Consider the following 22,230-nt stretch of genomic DNA (forward strand, 5'->3'; position numbering starts at 1 on the left):
TATATAAAACATGTGCCGAGCTTAATTATAAAATATTAGCAAGATTGAACTTTATCTTTTCCTGTTCCCGGGTGCGTTCTTTCAGCGAATGCTGAGATATGACGTAACACGCAGCTCCAGACGTTCTTCGATTTAAAAAAAAAAAATGGAGGCGAGCAATCGGCACTTGATTCAAACTCAATTTCAAAACTGGATGAAGGAAAAACTGGCAATACGGAGTTATTCCAAGAAGTGAAAGAAAAACTTGAGGAAGTGGTATCACGTGATGTTGGTGTTTACGTTTTACTGGGCATGCCCTATTGACTATTCAGGTTGATTATAGCGGCGCATGTAAACACGCCATTGGAATATTCCTTTCCATGTATACCATTACTTTCGGGAAGGTCATTCGGAAAGAGAAAAACTCCTCATGTAAACGTGTCTAATGAGTTGCTCATCAACCAGGTTCTGAATGTGTTGAAGATGCAGGTTGGTGTTCCTCAGTCTTCTTTTCTCATTCAGCAAAAAAACGTTTTTCGCCAGAGATTTGAATGAGGTCCCCATTCATCGGCCGTAGAAATAAAATGTGGCTGACTAATCAAAACCAAAGCTAACCATCGCCGTGGGGCTGTATTATGTGAGCAATGGCCGACCACCGCCGCCATCAGGCCCCGGTCATTTACCCGCCAACTGCTGCGAGAGGGATGGCTGCCGCAGAAACATGCACGGCTGTTTACCCAAGGTAGCGCACAGTTCAGCCATAACGAGATCCACTTTTTACCACTCTCCTTTTTCCCCCTCCCACGGCAAATCAGCGCTCAGCTCTTTTCTTCATGCGTCTTATACGAGACATAAGCTCCTTAACCCCTTGGAATTCCGCTCTGTGAGACTCGGCGGGAGCGGTTTTGTAGGGCCAGAGGTTGAATCTGGCACATTTCACTGTCTTGGAATCAGCTGCCATCCGCCCCGGATCAGGAGCGGGAGGAAGAATCCCGTCGGAGAGCTCCTAGATTTTCCGGCCTTGCCACAAGAGTGTGGAAAAACAAAGACGGGATGGTAAGCTCTTTCCCCAAGTAGGTCAACCTAGTGGAAGATAGCGAGTGAAGGAACAAAAGTGCAACTTCGCTGAAGACAGGGAGAAGTAATAGAAAGGTGTCATGCATGATGGGCATTCTAGCGCCTTTTAATACTTGACGGGCCCTTACCGGGGGGGCCCTTGGATTGAAAGAAATCAATGCGGAGAATTTGAAATCCATCCGAGCATGTAACCGTATGATGGATGTGCACAATGCAAGCCAGCCGTGATTTAAACGAATTTGCCGCCCGTGTAATTTTATTGTATCGGCACCGCTAAACGGGGGTGCGGAGAGAAAAAGCGTGACGGCTCGGAGGATTTTCTAATTATCTAGCGTGTGACTTTAACATAATTGCAAAGCTTCTCTTTGCCTGACGTCTTTACAGTAACGGCGGCCTGCCATTCCGCTAACTGACCCCCTCCTTCCTCCGCCCCCCCCCCCCCCCCCCCGTCTCTGATCGATACGGTGTAATTAAAGCAGAGGAGCCGCCATGTCACTCCCACCCCTCCGCATGTTTCGCTCTATTTCTTCTCTGCAGAGGACGCAGCTCTTAGGGGACCGTCGGTCCTGGTCTTGAATTGGATCTTGGATGTTTGAGGACCATCAGTCACCATAGTCTGGCTTGTGCTGTCCCTTCAAAACATGTCTCCCTTATAGCGAGGCATGTGTCATGTTGGTTTCTCTGACCCCCACCCGGATGCCTTTGGAGGTTTTGATTCAATTTCCAAAACATTTGAGGGAAACCTTCTTAGATTCAGTTCAGTCCATTGAACTTTTGTTTGGACCTTCATGGTTAGAACTTGAAGTCAAGTCAAAGTAATTTGATTAGGACCATAAAATACTTGTACCCTTTTGACCTCGAGTCATGCATCAGGATACTCGAGTGGAGATCGTCCATTCATTGACATTGTACCCTTAATTCTGATAAAAGAGCTCAATGAAGAGTTCTCATTGTGTTTATTCTGTGCTCACTCCATTCCGTTGGTTTTAATTGTGGTTCAGTGCATGTGAGTCCTGGTGGAAGTACACGTCAGCGGTTTTGGTGAGTGATGGCCCTCCCTTAAGGGAGGAACATACAAGAAGTCAATCTGCCTTCCCCCCCCCCCCCCTCCCTCACTCGCTCCCTCCACGGTGCCTGCCTTGCTCTTAGGCGTGCCTCTAGTCGACAGATAATCTATTTGTGCTAATTTCATGTTTCTTCCTGTCCAGTTCCTGCTTGAATAAGTCATTCCACTTGTCTTCTCTGCTTAGTCCATCTCCTTCCCCACACGCTCAATCCCCCCCCCCCCCCACGCTCCTTGCCGCCATGAGCATCCATTGATGCTGTGCTACCCTTTGCGTTTTAGACTATTGGCAATCAGCAGTCCGCGCTGGACCTCGTGTTTGGCGAAACGTCCACCTAACTGGTTCAGCGAATGTGGACCATCTCCTTGCATCCAGACCATGAGCTAATTTCAGACGTGCAGCTGCAGTCTCGTGACCCATATCCCCTTTTTTTTTGTTTGGCAGTTTTACAGTCAGGACGGTGTGAGCTAATTTCCCACATCGTAATGACAAGACAAGCTACAACCTACCTTTCGACCCGGTAGTTGGCGACCGTGCTTCTCACCCGATCTCTAAGGGGGCGCCAAATTCAGTTTGGACGCTTGTACCAAAAGCTATCCAAAGCTTCTACCCGACGCTCATGACCACAGGTGAAGGAAGGAACGTAGACCAACCAGGAAATGAGAACTTTGCCTTGTGGCTTAGCTCCTTCTTCATCACGACGAACCCATGTTGATCTCACGTTTGGGATGATTGGCTATGGTACTTTTTTCTCCATAAAGTCTTTGTAGTAAACGGTGACGTATTGTCTGTAATAATAACAACATCGTACATCCATTGGTTCCTACTCTGAGATACTGAGATAGCGGAAAACACAAGTCCAAACTTGACATCATTGCTCGCTGGGGGGGTTATACTGTTATATTGTATCTGTCCACACATTTGTCTTCAGACTTTGATGGAACCAAGTGAGTCATTCACCCGTCGCCTTGGATTGGATTTGCATCCGTCTCACTTCTCCATCAGCATCTGCAAAACCTTTTCCACCTCCCTGCTTGTTTGCTTTCCAGAGCTCGGCTTTTGTTCTCAGCCATACCACGGACGTGGAGGTCACCGTGTTCTTACAGTATCTGCAGCTCACGTCTGGCTCTGCTGTTAAAAGTACCTGAATGTATTGTAGATCCCCACTGTGGGCAAGGAGTTTCTTTCCGAGACTGTACAAGAAGAGCAAATATGAGTTCTTGAAAAAAAATTCCTTGAACTTGCGGGTCCAGGAACGCTGAATCACAAATGTGAGGAGATCCGCCATATTGTTCTGTCAATCAAACCGTTGAGTGTTTCAATCTCATCTTCCACCGATGTAGGTGTCTCCAGACAAAATGGAGCTAGTTCAGCACAAGTGAAGCAACGTATAGGAACATTGACTTCATTGTCCAAGGACACGCGTCAAGTGCCGTCTTTTGTCCTCATCTTGAGTTGGCTAAAGTGCTAAAGTGGACGTTTGTCACATGGTCTCCACATCTTCTCTCCATTTCTCTCCAAAGATTCATTTTCTTTCCTTCTTTAAAGCTTCCTATTCGTCTATCCGCCGCTACCCTGCTTAGCATTTTCACATAGAAAATGGCAGGATGAACAACGGATGGATTTGACTGCTTAGTCTCTGTTTGCTGACTTGCTCGTTTCCGCGCACAATCCAGCTTAGCGCTATTGTACTGCGCCCTATCACTTAAAAAAATGAAAATATTCAAAACACAGACAGAAGATGTTTGCTGCCTGCTTGAAGGCTGACATGAAATCGGTATTGGAAAAGTCCATCAGTATTTAGTTTTGGGGTTCGGTGCTGCCATTGTTTTTATCAGGATGAAATCAAACTACTTATTCAAATGGTCAAAAAGCAGACCTTTTTAATAGTATATTACAGGGGTCGGGAACCTTTTTGGCTAAGAGAGCCATGAAGACCAGATATTTTTAAAATGTGTATCTGTAAGAGCCATATACATTTTTTTAAACATTGAATGCAATAAAATGTGTGCATTTTTATGTAAGACCAACAGTTTTAGATATAATGGGCTCTAATTACGTAGACCAGGCACACTACCCCACGACAATGGGGTGTGGCCAGCACACTTTCGTGAGCAGCGCAGTGTCCAATAATAAATCAAATACTTGCTGCCATTAATGCAACTTCTGCTGCTGCATGGTTTTGCACCGTACTCAGTATATTTCATTCTTTTGGCCATCTTCACCAGAAGGCTTGGTTCTGCAGCTTTAGCTAGGTGACTATTTGACTAAAGGAGGAAAGTTTACATTTACATCTTAATGACCGAGGTACACTACCGCATTACCCAGTAATAATCAAGTTTTGGTGTTTGACCTGGAAAATATCATCAGGAAAGATAGATATGGTCGGCCGTATTGCAGTAGAAAATAGATGAACAAATTAAAATGCATAAGAAAGTTGTTGATTTTTAATATTTTTAACAGTGATTTCTGTGATGTTTACTTTAAAATGTTAGCAAACATACATTTTTATTGTGGTAAATGCTTGAGAGCCAGATACAGTCATCAAAAGAGCCCTACCTGGCCACCGAGCCATAGGTTCCCTACCTCTGGTATATTATGTAATATTATATATTAAGTGTATAATATACTTTTTAAAAAGTATAATATGGAGAAGGGCTATTACCTGGAATTTAAATGTATGTCATTTTGAAAAAAAATGTCCATAATGCAGAGCTGTGACTACTTTTGGATCATTTTCAATTAGGAACAGCAGAACGGTTACAGAGCGGTTGGGAATATTTTATATGATCTCACATAACCTGCTTCTGACCAAGGTAGCCCCACTGTGTAAGTTACCATGGCGACGTATGCTGCTAAGAAGTTATCTGGAGTTAATCTTCTAACTTATCCTGGATAAGAACAATTCTCCTGTTCTATCCACGAAGAAAACAAATCAAAACGTGTTTTATGTTTGTACAAGTCACGCATGTTAACATTTGTGTCGTTCACTCCTCCCTCGCTGATGTTTTTCATCAGAAACCAGTGAAAAATGTTCCACGCTTATCTCCGGAGCAAAGCCCACATCCTGTGAAAATAGCATCGAGCCGGTACACCCCGAGATCAAATCAAGTTCACTGAAAGGTTTATGTACAAATAAATTCATGCGATAAGCCTCCGTGTGGCTGACATTGAACCCGTAAAAAAAAGCCGTGCTCGCCATGCAGTCCCTCGCTATTCATCACAGACCGGCGGCGTCGAGACGGTTTACAGATATGCCGAGCGACGCTTCAAGTGACATGAAGATTTTATCAGCAAAAGTACATGACAGGACGCACTGCAACTCAACAAATCCCTTTTCTCTGCTCTCAGGCGGGAGATGAAGGAGATGGAATTTAGACTTTAATCTCATTCTGTGGATGAAGCTATTGTCACTCACTTCTCCTGGTACCGTGTGTACTCAAAGTATACTCAGTAGTACTTTGTTTGTTACGGTTAATTGGTTCCAGACCAGACCGTGACAAGTGAATTTCCGTGAAATTAATTTAAATATCTTCGTAGTTGGAGCACAGAAAATGTCTGACCGTTTAACATGATTAGAGCCCTGTAGACATGAAATAACACCCCTATAGTCGCCGTGTTCAGCACCACCAAAACATCCAATTTGTCTCCAGTCCTGTTGAGTACCATGCTGGGGACCTGATACTATAATTATTGCGTCATATCTGTAATTCTGAAGAATCTGTGCCTCCAGTGCCAGAAAAAAAGTGGGAGTGGCAAAAGTGACTCGTCTGAGAGGCTTTCCCATTCCTCACTGCTGACAGACCACATTCAACATTCATGTGCTGACCCATTTCATTAATGGAGAGGCCTTTTTTCGGCGTGTCTTGTACCCGTCTTTGTCGGCTGCAGCCGTCCTCATAATGGTCCCCCGCTGTCAGGGTTTCATGACTAATCCCCTCATTGACCTCACCTTCACTTGCAGCATCCGTCCCCACCCCTCCCGCCGCCCTTTTCTCCACCACACCATCACACCGCCACGCCGATGATTCAGTAACCAGCGGAGGTAGATGGCAACGCCGCTGTTGTAAATTTCATGAGGAGCCGTACACAAGTACTCTCAGATGTAATATATCCTATCGAGTACTGCCTTATATCTTCATCTTAATATTGTTGAACTGTGTTAAACAGACCACCACCATCCGTGCAATCGAACATGACTAAAAGCGTCAAAACGCCTTAATGAACTTTCTAAATTTTGATTGACGGTGACAGATAATATGGAAATGCGCCCCTCTCATGTTGGCTCAATAAGGTAACCAAAATAGTAGCTCTCATTGTGATGCAAGAGTAGTTTGACTACAAACACAATCAGGCTATTGTTAAATCAGCACCTGCTTTTTTTATTCTTGTTGTTATTCTAGCTTATGTTGTTCCTGGTTGGAGTTAATCGATGAATTAGTCAAGGAAATGTTTAAAAAAGAGATCTTTAATGAGATTTGGTTAAGTAACCACCGCGCTTGTTGACTAGCTGTTTAGGTCCCTGCGTAGTGGCGGTGAACAACGCCTGTTTAAGCGGCATCCAGATGGTTGTTGTCGATATCAGAGCACAGGAACTCATCACCTTTGCTATCGTCATTCATGTAAACAACGTTTGGTCATCGCTGCCATATTGGACTGTGTGAAATGCAAAACATGGCTGCATCCTCACCTTTATACCGAGCACACCTGGAGAGATAAAAAGCATAAAGAGTACGAGCCGGCGTTATGAATGAGAAAACATCCATTTCTAACCAGAGAGTGTCCGTTGCGTTATCATGCTGTTTGTGTTTGCATAATTCATACAAACGTGTGCACACAAACACCCTCGCGCACAAGGCAACGTCCCCGACTTCACCAAGCGAGATATTTGATTCGGATCGAGAGACGACACAGACGGATGCATTTTTTTTTTTTTTTTAAAGTGCTCAATAATGGGAGCGTCGAGTCATGAAAAGCGATCGGGAGTTATCTTTTTCGGCAAACGCAGACGCTCATTATGTACGGCCATCCGAGGGTGCATTAGCCTTCAAGCACAGCAGGCGCAAACAAAAGGCGCAACCGACAAAAGAGGAAACGGGATGACAATCGAACAAAGCAAAAATTTGACTGACGGATGTAAGTTATTGGAGCACGATGGCTTGGAGGGGGGGTGGGGGGGGTCTTAGTGTTTGTTTAACTCAAGACTAGCCCTCGGACGCACGTGCAGTGTTGCTGTTTGTTGCAGAAAGTGAAGCTTTGCTGGAAAACTGTACTGAGTTGTCTCCGGAATCCTTTCTCCGGTGTCGTCCTTTCCATTCCATCTCCATGCCGCGAGCCGCCATGCTATTATTTAAGCGAGCAGAGCTGTTACCGGCCGCTCTATCAGGACGGAAACAAGCTCCCAATGACCCTGGCGCTGGGATTAAGAGAGAAAAGAGATGTTAAGAGAGCCAAGAGTTCACCCCGCTGCTATCTGGGAAACTGCCAACATTTCCTGCAATTACTAACTGCTCTTTGGGTCCTGCGGCGGGCTCCGGTTATGGCCCCCAGTGGCGGTTGCCATGGGAGAAGTCTGGTCCAGACATCAGTATTAAGCAACCTGGGAGAGGCTTGCCAGAGGATAATGGCTTCACTGGAGCACAGTGGCTACGTGATTCCTTTTTGGTTATGCTAGGCAATAACGTTTGACCACCACCAAGAAGATCATATTGTCAAATCGATGAAACTTTTTTTTAACATAATGACATTTGCAATATTTTTTCCCGATTTTTCTGAAAGGAGTCGTCTTATATTCAGGTCAATACCCTTGTGTTTAAACCTAAGAGCAACAAAACACCTTAACATCCTGGCGTTTTGTTTCGTCTTCTCTTGACATCCCTGGAAAAGTCGTACCGCTGACTTTCTTAGTCCGTGCGCAGGGGATTCGCTCGTCACTGGATCCACATCCGATAGTCTTTTAGTGGAAAGCTGTATCAGCGTATGGATTGGATTGATCTTCTTTCGCGCGTCGCAGGCAGTCCACACCTCCTGATTGACTCCTGCTCGGTTAGCATGTCCAAGTCTTTACATTTAGGCGAGGCTGCAGGTTTGATTGATGAGTGGCTCGCATCGATTGACGCATGCGAGCAGCACATTGACAGAAACGCAGGAAAGCGAGGATTAACTGGATTAGCTTGATGGTAGATACGGATAAACGTAGTTTTGTTTTGGTTGGGAATGTTTACTCGTGCGTTTCGTCATGGTTCTTCAAATTGAAATGGAAATACGATATAAGTGGAGGATAACACCTCCATTTTGTCCAATTGTGTACTTGAGAAAAGGCTGGGCGAAGAAGGATATCATTACGGCAGCTTTGGGGGCTGAGGTCCATCCCAGGGAAGCTGGAGCTGGGATGACTTCCCACACCGTTGCCTGCTCGTCAGCGGTAGAGAAGGCAATTACCAGGTAACATGTGGAGCAGGACACAGAAAGCAGCTGGAAGCGACGCGTCACGGGGGGACCGGTCTTGTGGTGTGTATCCAAGAAGATCCAAGTGTGTGTGTGCGTGCGTGTGTGTGTTTGAGGAGATCAGCCGAGACAGAAATAGTGTGTTGTACATTTCCTTTGGTGCGGCGCAATTATCTCTTCGACTGTTGACAAATCACGTACGCACACACCTCAAGGTCATTCTGCCAGACGTTATCCTCCTCGTCCTACGCCACGGTCCACCTTGTGTGTTGCACACGCTCAGAAAATACCATGTGGTTGTACCATTAAAGTAAAAAACGGGTGGTACTCTCCAAGGTACTATTTCTGTACCCTTGACACTTTACTCTTGCAGCTTGGAAACATTGGGACCATTCTGATTCTGGAAAAGGTACATTGGGACTCCAATAATTGCTCCCTTGGGTCAAATGGTGTAGCTCGATATTTTTTGGTATTTTGATGGACATAAATTGAATCCTACTGTACCAAGATTAATTGGGTGTCTGGGCATGTGAGTCTGCCCTTTGTTGTCTCTTTGCATACGTGGTTGCTTTTATTAACTAGCATTTTAGCATGAATAGTCAGACATTGTTATGCATAAGGGCGGCACGGTGGTGTAGGGGTTAGCGCGCAGACCTCACAGCTAGGAGACCAGGGTTCAATCCCAGGGCATCTCTGTGTGGAGTTTGCATGTTCTCCCCGTGCATGCGTGGGTTTTCTCCGGGTACTCCGGTTTCCTCCCACATTCCAAAAACATGCTCGGTTAATTGGCGACTCCAAGTTGTCCGTGGGTATGAATGTGGTTGTCTGTGTTTGCCCTGTGATTGGCTGGCGACCAGTCTAGGGTGTACCCCGCCTTACGCCCGAAGACAGCTGGGATAGGCTCCAGCACCCCCCGCGACCCTCGTGAGGAGAAGCGGTAGAAAATGAATGAATGAATGTTATGCATAAACCAATAATGCGGTGTGTTCAAGTACCTACCGTATGTAGAGAAAAATCACAATCTCAGTTGTATTGCCAAGATTTGAATAAATGTTCTATGTGTACTAGAAAATAACATCATAACATCACTGTGGTAAAAGCGACCAAAAGTACGTGTTATTACCTGAAGCCACGGGTCCGTGGCGGTGGCGACAGCTCTCTTGGTGCTTCAGTATATTCAGAGTGGACTTTTGATTGGCAGCGTGCCACGTAGGAGAACCCTGTGGGCTGCGCTGGCGGTCTCCATCATTATGCCGATGGCGCTATCATTTCTGAGCGCTGATTAAAATGTTGATGTCGAAAGGAGCTGAAGGTTTAAACCACCGAGGACCACACGGGAAGTCGTTTTCACGCCACACAGGGCAATCATGATAAACATCGACTCCGTGTTTGATATCTACCACAAATACGCCGTGTTGCCAAAATCCCAGACCGTCTTCAAATTAATTAATAGAAGGAAATAATAAATAGCATGTTTGTTGTCCGTGCTGCTGTGATGCGTCATCTCCAACGACATCTCAACCATCAAAATCGTGTTGACGAGGGTCGCAAAGATGGAGGTAACCGAGCCCTGGGTCCACCCTGGACTGGCCCCCGGGCCGCACTTTGGACACCCCTGCTGATTGGACTGTACAACTGACCTGGGTTGGACTCTCCAATGGAATATCTGTGTTGAATGTTCACATTCTCCCAGTGCTTCCTTTCACTATATCAGGGGTGTCCAAAATGCGGCCCGGGGGCCGTTTGTGGCCTGGTGGCCAGTCCAGTGTGGACCCAGAGCTCCCACACGTCCTGGAAAATAATCAAGCAATTTTCCAGTCGGAAAATGAGAAACAAGGTCAATGTTTATCCTCTGAATGCATGCCTGTACCTAATCTTCTGGCCAACATGAAGGCACAGCACCCCACATGACGCTCCCAGCCAATCAATACATCCGCTACTTCCGTCTGACTTTGTTGCGAACTGACTTTTCCGACCCTGTTAAGGACTTCTCACCTAAATGTGTCGCTAGCATTGATCCGTGTGATGCAACTTAACACGTTTCTGTAGCGGGTGAAAATGTCCTGGAAAGTATTTTAAAAGAAAGAGTAGAAACCCGGTGTGGGGAAATCCAAGTGGGCTGGACTCCAGCTTGTCCATGACCCTACAAGAAGTTCGGAACGTCCCAAACTTTGGGCCAGATTGAGGCGAAACAAGCATCTGGACACAGTCGTGTTCAACTCCAGTGTCATGGACGTATTGTGATGCTTCCATGGTTTTATTAGCGACACTGACCTAGCACGGGCTAATCTCAGTCAGCACACATCCTGGTAATTGAGGACATGCATGGAATAGCAACGGCGTGAAGAAGTGAGAGGTTTAAGACCGGGCTTTTCCTCCAACTGTCGTGTGTATTCTGGCTCGAGGCTAAGCTTTGGTAAATAAGGGTGAGCTTGCTGTCGCTGGAGTGTCTCAGCAAGGCGTCCGCATCCACTGTGTCATCTGGTCCTTCATCACCTTCACCATCTGGCAGCCTCAGGAGCCAATGAAGAGATACGGTGGATGCCATCCATCGCCGTAGCTACTAAACGAAAGGCCGCTTTCAAAATTGAATGTTGCCGCTCAGTCAGCCGGGGGATTTTTGTGGTAGAATCAACAAAAAGAGGCGGAGTACGGATGTGGAGTGAGTCATGCCGAATGGGTTAGGATGCACTTAGTAGCGATCCTTACATAAGAAGCCTCCTTCTGCCCAAGTTTTGCACCTTACTTATCATTTCAGATGTGATGTCCGGATAGAAAACGCGCTGATGTTGAAATACAGATAAGTCACGTCAGGCAAAAGATGTAAACGAAAAAAACACGTACTACCAGGCAAGTTGAAGTTTTCGATACATCAGAGCAAGGTCATGGCGCAACACATGACACAGCAGATTTTTACACTAAGTGCCGCCTGTGGACCATTTTTGGCCTGCGGCATAAAAGAAAAAGAGAAACAAATAAAAAGAATAAAGTTGCAATGTTTGGTGTAGGGCTGCACGGTGGTTGAGTGGTTAGCGCACAGGCCTCACAGCAAAAAGACCCAAATTCAATTCCACTCTCTGCAATCTCTGTGTGGAGTTTGCACGTTCTCCCGGGTTTTCTCCGGGTATTCCGGTTTCCTCCCCACATTCCAAAAACATGCTAGGTTAATTAGCGACTCCAAATTGTCCATAGGTATGAATGTGAGTGTGAATGGTTGTTTGTCTATATGTGCCCTGTGATTGGCTGGCCACCAGTCCAGGGTGTACCCCGCCTCTCGAAGACAGCTGGGATAGGTTCCAGCACCCCCCCACGACCCTCGTGAGGATAAGCGGTAGAAAATGAATGAATGATTTCCAAAAACATGCTAGGTTAATTAGCGACTCCAAATTGTCCATAGGTATGAATGAGAGTGTGAATGGTTGTTTGTCTATATGTGACCTGTGACGACAGCTGGGATAGGCTCCAGCACCCCCCCGCGACCCTCGTGAGGATAAGCGGTAGAAAATGAATGAATGAATTCCAAAAACATGCTAGGTTAATTAGCGACTCCAAATTGTCCATAGGTATGAATGAGAGTGTGAATGGTTGTTTGTCTATATGTGACCTGTGAGGACAGCTGGGATAGGCTCCAGCACCCCCGTGAATCTCGCGAGGATAAGCGGTAAAAAATGAATGAATGAATTAATTTTATTTTCCCTTCTTTGTGTTTTTTCGTCTGCCCGGTATTTTTATTTCTGACACTTTTGTTGGTTCCATCCTCCCGTAGCACGTAACACTAATGGAAAATATTTGTCCTACATATCGTGTACGTTCTTCCAAAAAGTCGTTCCATTGAACTCAAGCAGTATATATTTTCCAGGGGACTTCACAAGGCGAACGATGCGGATCATTAATTAATAAAATCAATGACACCCCCTCAATTCCATTCTCGGGACAGCCGAAAATGAATTTGCCAAGTTTCTAGTTAAATGAATATAGTGCGAGAGGATTTAGTGCACCTTAAGGGAGTCCCTCCTTCCATCCTGGAAATATGCTTGTGAGATCTCATCTCATATTAATCCTTCACAGAGAGCGTAGATGGCTCCGTGCTGCCCGCTGGCTAACTTTCAGCTATTCATTACCTTTTTAGAGTTACGAGCTCTTATGCCTTTCTTCTCTCCATGTCTGCTCCGTTGTTTCAGTTTCAGCCGGCTTGTTTTCCTCAGCCTTTTGTCCCCGTCTCGCTCCAAATCCCTCCGCCATCGACTGCGACCTTATAACCGCCACGCATTCTCCTGTGGGACAATTAAACCTGAGCGTGAGTGGCAAGAAAAGGGATATAAAAAAAAGGCAGGTGTGTCCTTTTTCGACTCGGCTCCCCCCTTGAAGTTGTGACGGTTTTCATCTGCTTGATCTCGCCTTCAGTGCAGGACGTGCCGTCCTTCACCTATATTGTCCAACTCCATCAAATCCTGAGTGGGAAAAATTCATCCATATTGACGCTTGTCCTTTTCAACCCTCTACCCAACCCCCCCCCCCACTCACCCCGTTCCCGCCCTCGACACCCTCTTTGACAGGTGCAAGTGCAACCTTCACGCCAACAGCTGCGTGTTCGACAAAGAGAAGCTGAGCTGCGAGTGTGAACACAACACCACCGGGCCCGACTGCGGCCGCTGCAAGCGGAACTACCAGGGCCGAGCCTGGAGCGCCGGCTCCTACCTGCCTATCCCCAAAGGCACCGCAAATATATGTAAGTCCGCACACACACACACACTACACACACACATGTTGCGTAAGAGTTGCCGGCATCGGTTTGGCAGGCACGGGAAACGTCATGAAAGTCAGAATACTTGAGTGCGAGAAAGAGTTGCTAACCAATTAGCAGCATCCTGCAGCATCGTCTTTGACTTCTGATGATAACAGTTTGAAAAGCGATACAGTGGCTTGTCAGGCTGCTGCTTCAAGGCAACGGAAGCAATTAACAGGATTTCAAACACAGAGTCAAAGCAAAAGATCTTTTTCTCAAAGTTGTAATATTGCGATACAAAAGTCACATTATCAAGATAAAGTGAGAATATTGGGAGAATAACAATATTTTTCTTTGTCAAACTGGACTTGTAACGCTGAGGAAGACGTGCAATTCCGACAATATTTAACAGTGGGTGCCTTTCCCGTACGTATGGACGTATGCTGGCAGATAGTCCGTTCATATCAGATTCAGAAGAGCCCTGATTTCCCGTGTCACTTAAATCATGCGGTGAAATTCCACCCTACGGCGGCGCTTGTGGGAGATGTTCTGGTTTTATTTGCTTTCCAGCTTTCACGCCTTTCACGGAATGTATTGCATTTGATGCTGAAGATATTTCCGTTAATGTTTAGAATGAAATCTTTACTCCTACTCCTCAGGAAAGGAAAACTAGGCCACCGCCTTCTCGCCTGATGTCTTTATTGCGGCGATCTGTGCGGAGCCATGAGCCCGGGGTAGATCTTGTCCATGACGACAAGGAGGAATGTAAAATTATCTATAATTCTGTGTAATAAGTTACTTTATAGTTAGTAGTAGATCTGTAACCGCCACTTGGCTAACGGGCTAATGACCAGTTCAGGACCACATGTACACAAGGCCTATACCTACTGCAACTTAACTTAAAAAAAAATTAAATAACGTAAAAATAAAATGTAAATTAAGGTAAAAAAATTAATTAAGGTTGAAATATTAAAGGAAAAAAATTAAAGTCGTAATATTACAAGAAACAAAATTGTGAAAATTAGGTTGTTGAAAAGGTTATGTCACAATAATAAAGTCCAAATATTCAAGAAATAAAGTTATTATAGTCTAAGAAGAAAAAAAGTCACAATTTCATGAGAATAAATTAATAAAATAAATTTGTTATAGGAAAAAAATAAAATAAAACAGCACAAATAGAAAACTCAGCTGTAATTTTACAAGAATAAAGTCAAAATATTACAAAAAAAAGTTAGTCTAAGCTATGATTGACATTTCCATGCCTGAGTGGGCTGATGGAGGTTTTTTCCGATTCTTTACCTTATTTCGTCCTCCATTTCTGTGATTTCTGCATTTGTTGCTTGCGCTCCAAGGCTCTTGGCCACGGGTTAATGACTTCTTCTCCCTCCCAAGGGATCCTTGTTACGAGACTCGGGGGTGGGTGAGCGACAGGGCCGTTTCCTGAGTAAGATTGACAGCACATTATAAAGAAAAAAGGTGTAACACATTGGCGCACCCACATATTCCTAACCACACTTTCAATTTTTGAATATATTTATTTTCCTCTTGTGGCTGCCGTAAAGTATCTAGAAAATGAAATATTGTGTGATGAAACATTTTCCGTCCAATATCTCCGACACTCACGTAGCACAATCAGAGCTGTGCAATTTGATTGATGGACAAAACCACTACCGCTATATCGACTCGCGTGTCCGGCGCTGTCATATTGCTCTTATTATTAATACCGTTTGAAAATCTTTGAAATTGTACTTTAAATCGCACGATCATTGCCCGCTAGAGAAAACGAGCGAAGAACAAGAAAGCTCTGTCATCGTTATCTCGTCGTCCTGGTGGATGGCACACACAAGCGCGTGTCCACAGCATTTACCCCGCCAACTTAACACTCGGCATCCCTCGGCCTCGCACCGTCCTGCCTGCCTGCCTCCCTCCACTGCGGGGAAAGAGGGAGAAGGATCAGTTTGACAATCAACCATGGCAGTTCATTTCACTGTCTGACTGCTGCAGAAGATGGAGGCCACTATCGGAGGAATGCGGATGCGAGACATACGTACTTGGAACCATTTCAAAGTAGGGATGGCGTGGGTATTTGAAGGTTCAAATAGGAGGAAAAAACACACTAAATTGGAATTGGAGACTTAAAACTGCCGTGCAAATCCATCCTTAGTGGTCTTGGGTCGGTGTTGAGGAAAAGGAAAAGCAAAAGGTAACAATCAAACTAACAAGCATTATGCTAAACTTCATGCGGTCCTCGTTTGTTTTGTTTGGTTTAATTTGGAGAAAATGTACGGCTTTGTGATGAACTTTGACCTGTGCATTAATGGGTCATTCCGAAATGAAAGAAATGATTGCGACTTTGTGCAGAATAGTATTTTTCAGACAAGAAACTAGACATGCGTTCAATAATAATAAGAAAATTAGCACGTTATCTAAGGAATGACGTCAATTTTGTTATTTTTTCCTTGGTCTCCCAAACCTGACGGTCATGTGACAGCAAAATTAGACATTTTAAACCACTCACAAAATGACGAAATGCCAACCGACATCGGCCACATGCTTGGTATCCTTGAACATGTTCAAGGATCAACTCCCACGAAATATATTTGCACTAATAATTGCCGTTACTAATTGTCGTTAAAATGTGATCAAACACGGCCTGCATGCATGCGGCGTGCCGTACCGTGTCGCGCCCCACAAACATCAACACCCCGAGTTTGAATGTTATGACGAATCTCCCCGGCACGGCCTTTTTCTATACATGTTTTGGCTGCATGAGCAAATCCCGCGGGGCCTTCCAACGCCAGCGCAGAATAAATCTCATTGTCAGTGAGCACAAACAACCATTATGCAAATATTCCTCCGCGATCAGCTGTTCGTGTTTTGACTTACATTTGCATTTGACTGCAACATTTTTCGGATTTCCGCAAAAATATGGTAAACTCTTCATAAAGCTTTTACGTGTCACTGGTAATATCATCGTGTATACGACTTCCTGGAGTAATGCAGCCACAAAATAGACACACGTGATTATCCGACATGTTTAAAATATGCATATTTTGGTCTAAGAGGGCGTATTCAACCACTAAACATTGAGTATGTATCATAAATATATCCATGATATGATCCAGCATTACAACACATACAACAGGTCTAGCAGGTCCCTTGCATTTAAATTGTCCCCCCTCCGCAATCCGTCACCCGCCTCCCCACCCTCACCCCCCCCCAGGCTGAGCTTGTTTACTCTGTCCCGCCTCTCCCATCTCGGCTCTGTGCAGCTGTGACGGTAATCTTCCTTTCTTCCAAATATTTGTTGTCGTTTTTTTTTTTTTTTTTTCATCTCTCGAGATTGTATTTCCGTTTTATTTTCCTTTCCCCCGATTTTTGCCACCGCCAACATCTTTTAACGATGCCTCCTCCAAGTCGGGCTCTCGGAGAGCGGGGGGGGGCGAAAAAAATAAGATGAAACTCGAGTTCAGACGGACACATTTAGATCAAAACGAGCGAGACGGCCGCCTCCGTCGGGCAATGTGTAATTTTGCTGTCGAGAAATTCAATGGCGTTTGGTGCCGCGTACTCGTGTCAGCCTGTCTGCCGCTCGCCTGTTAGCGAGGCCCGTCCGTCCTCATCGCTGCACACCGCCTGCCAACAAGTCACAGATGACGGCGGACGGTGGAGACAAAAACTGATAGGGACCCGGGAAAAGTAATTACCAACTTTGCCTGCGGTGGAAATTCAGCAGATACGTAAGTCTCCTCCCGAGAAAAGACAATAAGGCACGCAGGTGTCAGGCGCTGAAGGTCAACCCTGGAAGCTTAGTGACAGAAACAATAGCAATCACGTATGCAAACACCGTAACGCCGCGACAGGCTGGCAGCCTCGTGCCAATCGAAAGCTTGGAGAAAGTCATTTCTGGAGGGAAATTTCACTCTTTCATTTTCAGCAGATATTTCGTCAAGGTCATACAAGTACATAAAGGACATGTACTCATCAAAGCACAGAAAAAATACCAACATTAGTTATTATCTGCTATGTATTTCTGCAAAACAAGTCCTCCACATGCTTATCACCTGATTCAAATATCCTGAGTGTCTCGGCATGCGAGTCCGCCTAATATTACTTATAATATACATACTAACATACATGTAGTACCTGCGCGTATTCCTGCTAAGATACACATAAATGTCACACTGACTTGCTATGATTATCTGCTCCAGACTAGACGCCGCTTGTCTCCAAAACAAGTCCTCCACATGCTAATCACCTGATACAAATTGACTTAAGTGTCTGGGCATGTGAGTCTGCCTAATATTACTTATAATATACATACTAACATACATACAGTACCTGCGCGTATTCCTGCTAAGATACACAGGAATGTCACACTGACTTGCTATGATTATCTGCTCCAGACTAGACGCCTCTAGTGTCCAAAACAAGTCCTCCACATGCTTATCCCCCGATTCAAATATCCTGAGTGTCTCGGCATGCGAGTCCGCCTAATATTACTTATAATCATACATACAGTTTCCTGTTAAGATACACATAAATGTCACACTGACTTGCTGTGATTATCTGCTCCAGACTAGACGTCCAAAACAAGTCCTCCACATGCTTATCACCTGATACAAATAAACTTGGGTGTCTGGGCATGTGAGTCTGCCCTGCACAATATGAATACTTTCAACAAGCACAGTCAGACGTTTTCTCCAGAAGACATCTGTTTTAACTTTCGCCTCCTGGTGGGCCGACAACATCAATAACAGCAACATCGTACCATCTCAAGCAAAAGAAAAAACAAAAGGTCTGACAATACGATAAGACGACGCTTTAAGATAAAATACGGCACAAAGCCAAGCCTCGGCACTTAGGATGAAATATTGGACATGAGCACTGACACTGACTTTTTACGAGGCACTGAAGGGGTCTTATGACAGATTTAATTTTTTAGTGCGTATGGCAAAGATGAGTCGCCCAAAGGTTTGTCAAAGAACATGTTTATTATGCGCTTCTTATCATTTATTATTAAGGTCACGGCGATGATCTCAGATGGATGACTGCATAAATGTGCACTTTGTGAGGAATTAATGACGATAAGCACACATCTCCGGGAAGGCGGGATTTATTGCAGATTGGCTTGACGTCCCCACTCGTGACTCAGCCCGCCCGCTATGCGCCCGTGTGTGCGTCGGGGGGCTACGGCACGCGCTGCTGACCCCGCGCGGTCATAGATCATTTTCAGTGAATCGCACGCCCTTCACAGATCATGTTCAGCGACTTGCAACCGTGATCCCTACACGGCTCGTAAAAATCAATGAAGCGCAGCATCAACACGAGCCCGCTAATGCTCTTCCTGTGTGATCGGATAAAATTAGATTGCCGCCATGCCCCCCCCTTTCATCCCTCACCCCATAATAACAGGGGCCGGCCCCACGTGGACGGGATAGGAAATGACAGTGATTGAAAAATAATGGAATGAGTCCGACACGAGACTCTGGAAAAGTGTTTGAACCTCACAACTTGTTCATAAGAGCCGGATAATTGTGTCGACGCTCCATTGATACTGAAATAATTCCAGTTTATCATATTATTAATATTAATATTATTATTATTAGAGCACATTTAACTATTCAATGTCTATTTTTAACACACGACTGGCTCCTCCCCCTCCAAAACCTTGCTAGCTTGACGTTGACTCCTCCCATTTTGGATCAACTTTGGCAATCATGCAATTGCATTTTTACAATGATTTTTATATCAAATAAAAAAATAATAATTACATTAAAAATTCCACATTGTTGTCGTTTTTTGCGTGCAAAATTAATGAATTAATTTGGTTCGATCCCGAATCCTGCCGTCATCATTCAGCCAGGATGTGGGTATAAGTTTTCTATTACAGCTTTGATCAAAAAGCCCACATTTTTCATAATTGAATATTTTGGCTGCCATTTTTCCCATTGGAAATGAATGGACTGTTTCAATGTCGCCCTCTATTGGTGGAAATGTATTTCACATTTAACATTTACATGTAACATTCTGCTTAATCTGCGCACGGTGGCATCGCCCGGGTTGGGGAAATGCTTCACCCAACCCGATGGTAGCTGGTTCGATTCTCGGTTGAATGCATTTCAACACATTTTTAGGATATTTATATTAATATTTATATTAATATTCAACATTTTGTTCTACAAACAGATAAATTATATGTTCAGGCAATTATTTAACAATGACTAATCCAAGCGGACTCCTTCTCGATTCATGGTGTTGTCCACGATTTGATGGAATGCGGCACTTGAGTGTGTATCACAAAGTCCATCCAAGCATTCTAATCAACAGTAGGCCAAGTGTTATAGAGCTTCGTCATATTTCTTTCCTGAAGGCACGGAGCGTCATATAGTGTTGGCAGAGGATATTTTATCAGTAGAAACCCAGTGATTTCTCCCCCCCCCCCACCCACACGCCCCCCCTCCCTCCCTGCTCAAGATGTGAACTTACAGCTTTGTGACACCCACTAACAACATCAAATCTCCGCTGCTTCCTCTGCTTTTATTTTTATATCCATCTCGGAGTACACGGAGATTGTAGTGTGTGATGCAGGGCAGTGTGCGGCGGAAGATGACGAAGCATATTTAGAACGATTGTGCTCTTACTAGTATTGTCTGGCTTAAATAGAGCACAAAAAATGTTCCAGATTACCTCATTTTGCAACACTTATATACATAAAAAATAAAGTAAAAATACACATTAAATAAAAAATGTACATTCATTCATCGAGGGGTGCTGGAGCCTTTCCCAGCTGTCTTCGGGGTGAGAGGCGGGGTACACCCTGGACTGGTCTCCAGCCAATCACAGGGCACATATAGACAAACAACCATTCACACTCACATTCATACCTATGGACAATTTGGAGTGGCTAATTAACCTAGCATGTTTTTGGAATGTGGGAGGAAACCGGAGTACCCGGAGTGCCACCGTCGCCAAGATGACGAAGCATATTTTGAGCTTGTGCTCTTACTAGTATTGTCTTTCTTAAATAGAACACAGAAATGTTCCAGATTACCTCATTTTGCAACACTTATATACATAAAAATAAAGTAAAACTACAAAAGTACACATTAAATAAAAATTTGCACATTCATTCATTCATTCATTTTCTACCGCTTTTCCTCACGAGGGTCGTAGGGGGTGCTGGAGCCTATCCCAGCTGTCTTCGGACTGGTCTCCAGCCAATCACAGGGCACATATAGACAAACAACCATTCACACTCACATTCATACCTATGGACAATTTGGAGTCACCAATTAACTTAGCATGTTTTTGGAATGTGGGAGGAAACCGGAATACCCGGAGTGCCACCGTCTCCAAGATTGTCTTTGTTAAATAGATTACCTAATTTTACAACACTTACGTATATACATAAAAAATAAAGTAAAAATACATAAATACACATTAAATAAAAATTGCACATGAATAATAAATATATATATTTTTTAAAGTACACCCTTTTTTCTCTGCCATCACTGGCAAACGTCTACGGTGGCGTAAAAAAAAGCAAAGTAAAACCAAAATAGAACAGAAATGTCATCAGTTTCACAGTTTTTGGTGCATTTGGAACAGAACTGTTATGACCCGGTGGTGTTGAGCACTGGGTGAGAAAAGTGACGCCCCCGGTTTGGGAGAGGTTGCTGGTTCCATCCTGTACACCATGCCAAGATTACTCCCGCTGCCGCGACTACAAACAATGGCTACATTTAAAGGCACAGATATTGTCTTTGACTATTTTATTGTGATAGTCCAATCGCCTCCGCTGCCAAATGAAACGTCCTCTTAAAAGTGATTACGATTCAGATCATCCTTGCCGTTGTCCTTCCCGTCTCCTCGGTCGCATCTGCCCACCCCCTGGAGGTGTGACATCCATTATGCTCTGCCCACATGTGTCAGCACGGCCTCCTGCCGTCCGTCGCTATCACACACACACACACACACACACACACACACGGCTCCTAATTTACGTCTGTCTGGCCGAGATCAGAGACAGTGATTGAGTGACAGCAGTTCCAGCGTCCCAATCTGCACGTGTGCGAACTAGCCGTGCACGTGCACGTGCATATGCTCACGAGCCCCTCCTGCGTCCCCCGAGCATCTGGAGATATTTGGGAATGGCTTCACCAAATTCCTTCCTGCCTTCCTGAGCTTTCACAGCCTGAGGTGGCCGACGTGCGAGATGAGAGCGATGTGAACGATGTGAGCGAGACGCCTTGAAAGCAGCCTTTTTTTTTTTCATTTCATCTTCTCTGGTTTACATTTCTCCTGTAAAAATGATTGCTCTTCCTATGCTGAGAGGTTTGTTTGATTTTTCAGGCCATGGACGGAGAGATTGTGTGGGTGGGAATCCGTTTAAACAGTTTTATCAGAAAATGGGGATGCTGCGTTCAATGTCCTGAAATAACAGCTTCCACTTTTCTGGAAAAAAAACTTTCTAAAAGAGTTCTATAAGTACGATATGTCTGGAGAATCTGAGGTTCAAGGTATCTAGTTCTTCCTGGACATAAGACCATTTTTCATATTCGATTAGTAGTTTGTTAAAATCACAGTAAGCCCTCGTTTATCACGGTTAATTGGTTCTAGACCCGACTGAATTTCTGCCAGGCAGGATTCCTTATGAATATTTTCATACTTTGACCATTTAAAACATCTAAAAGCACTTTTTAACACTATTAGAGACTTCTAGATGTGAAATAGCACCCCTATGGTCATCTTTAAACTCATTCCCCAAATATAATAGACATAAAAGAAAATAAGACATACTGTAAATAAGACACAATATTGACTAACATGTTTTTTCTGCAGCAATGTGTCATGTTGGACGTCTTTAGACATTAAGCCCGCTAGCGCCTCTCCTGGTTGGAGTCAGGCAGTGCACTCCATGTTGCATGAATCGCT

At 44.6% G+C, this 22,230-nt stretch overlaps 1 protein-coding gene across 8 annotated transcripts in view; it reads left to right on the forward strand.

Annotated features, from left to right (window-relative positions):
• ntng1a (netrin g1a) overlaps positions 1-22,230 on the forward strand; it is a 74,876-nt gene that overhangs the window by 36,031 nt on the left and 16,615 nt on the right. For all 8 annotated transcript variants that reach the window (XM_058059926.1, XM_058059928.1, XM_058059930.1 and 5 more), the window contains one exon: positions 13,124-13,296. In XM_058059926.1, the coding sequence (XP_057915909.1) occupies positions 13,124-13,296 (173 nt within the window). The remainder of the gene's footprint in view (positions 1-13,123; positions 13,297-22,230) is intronic.

Source organism: Doryrhamphus excisus, chromosome 21 (assembly GCF_030265055.1).
Source record: "Doryrhamphus excisus isolate RoL2022-K1 chromosome 21, RoL_Dexc_1.0, whole genome shotgun sequence".
In the NCBI taxonomy this organism is placed as follows: domain Eukaryota; kingdom Metazoa; phylum Chordata; class Actinopteri; order Syngnathiformes; family Syngnathidae; genus Doryrhamphus; species Doryrhamphus excisus.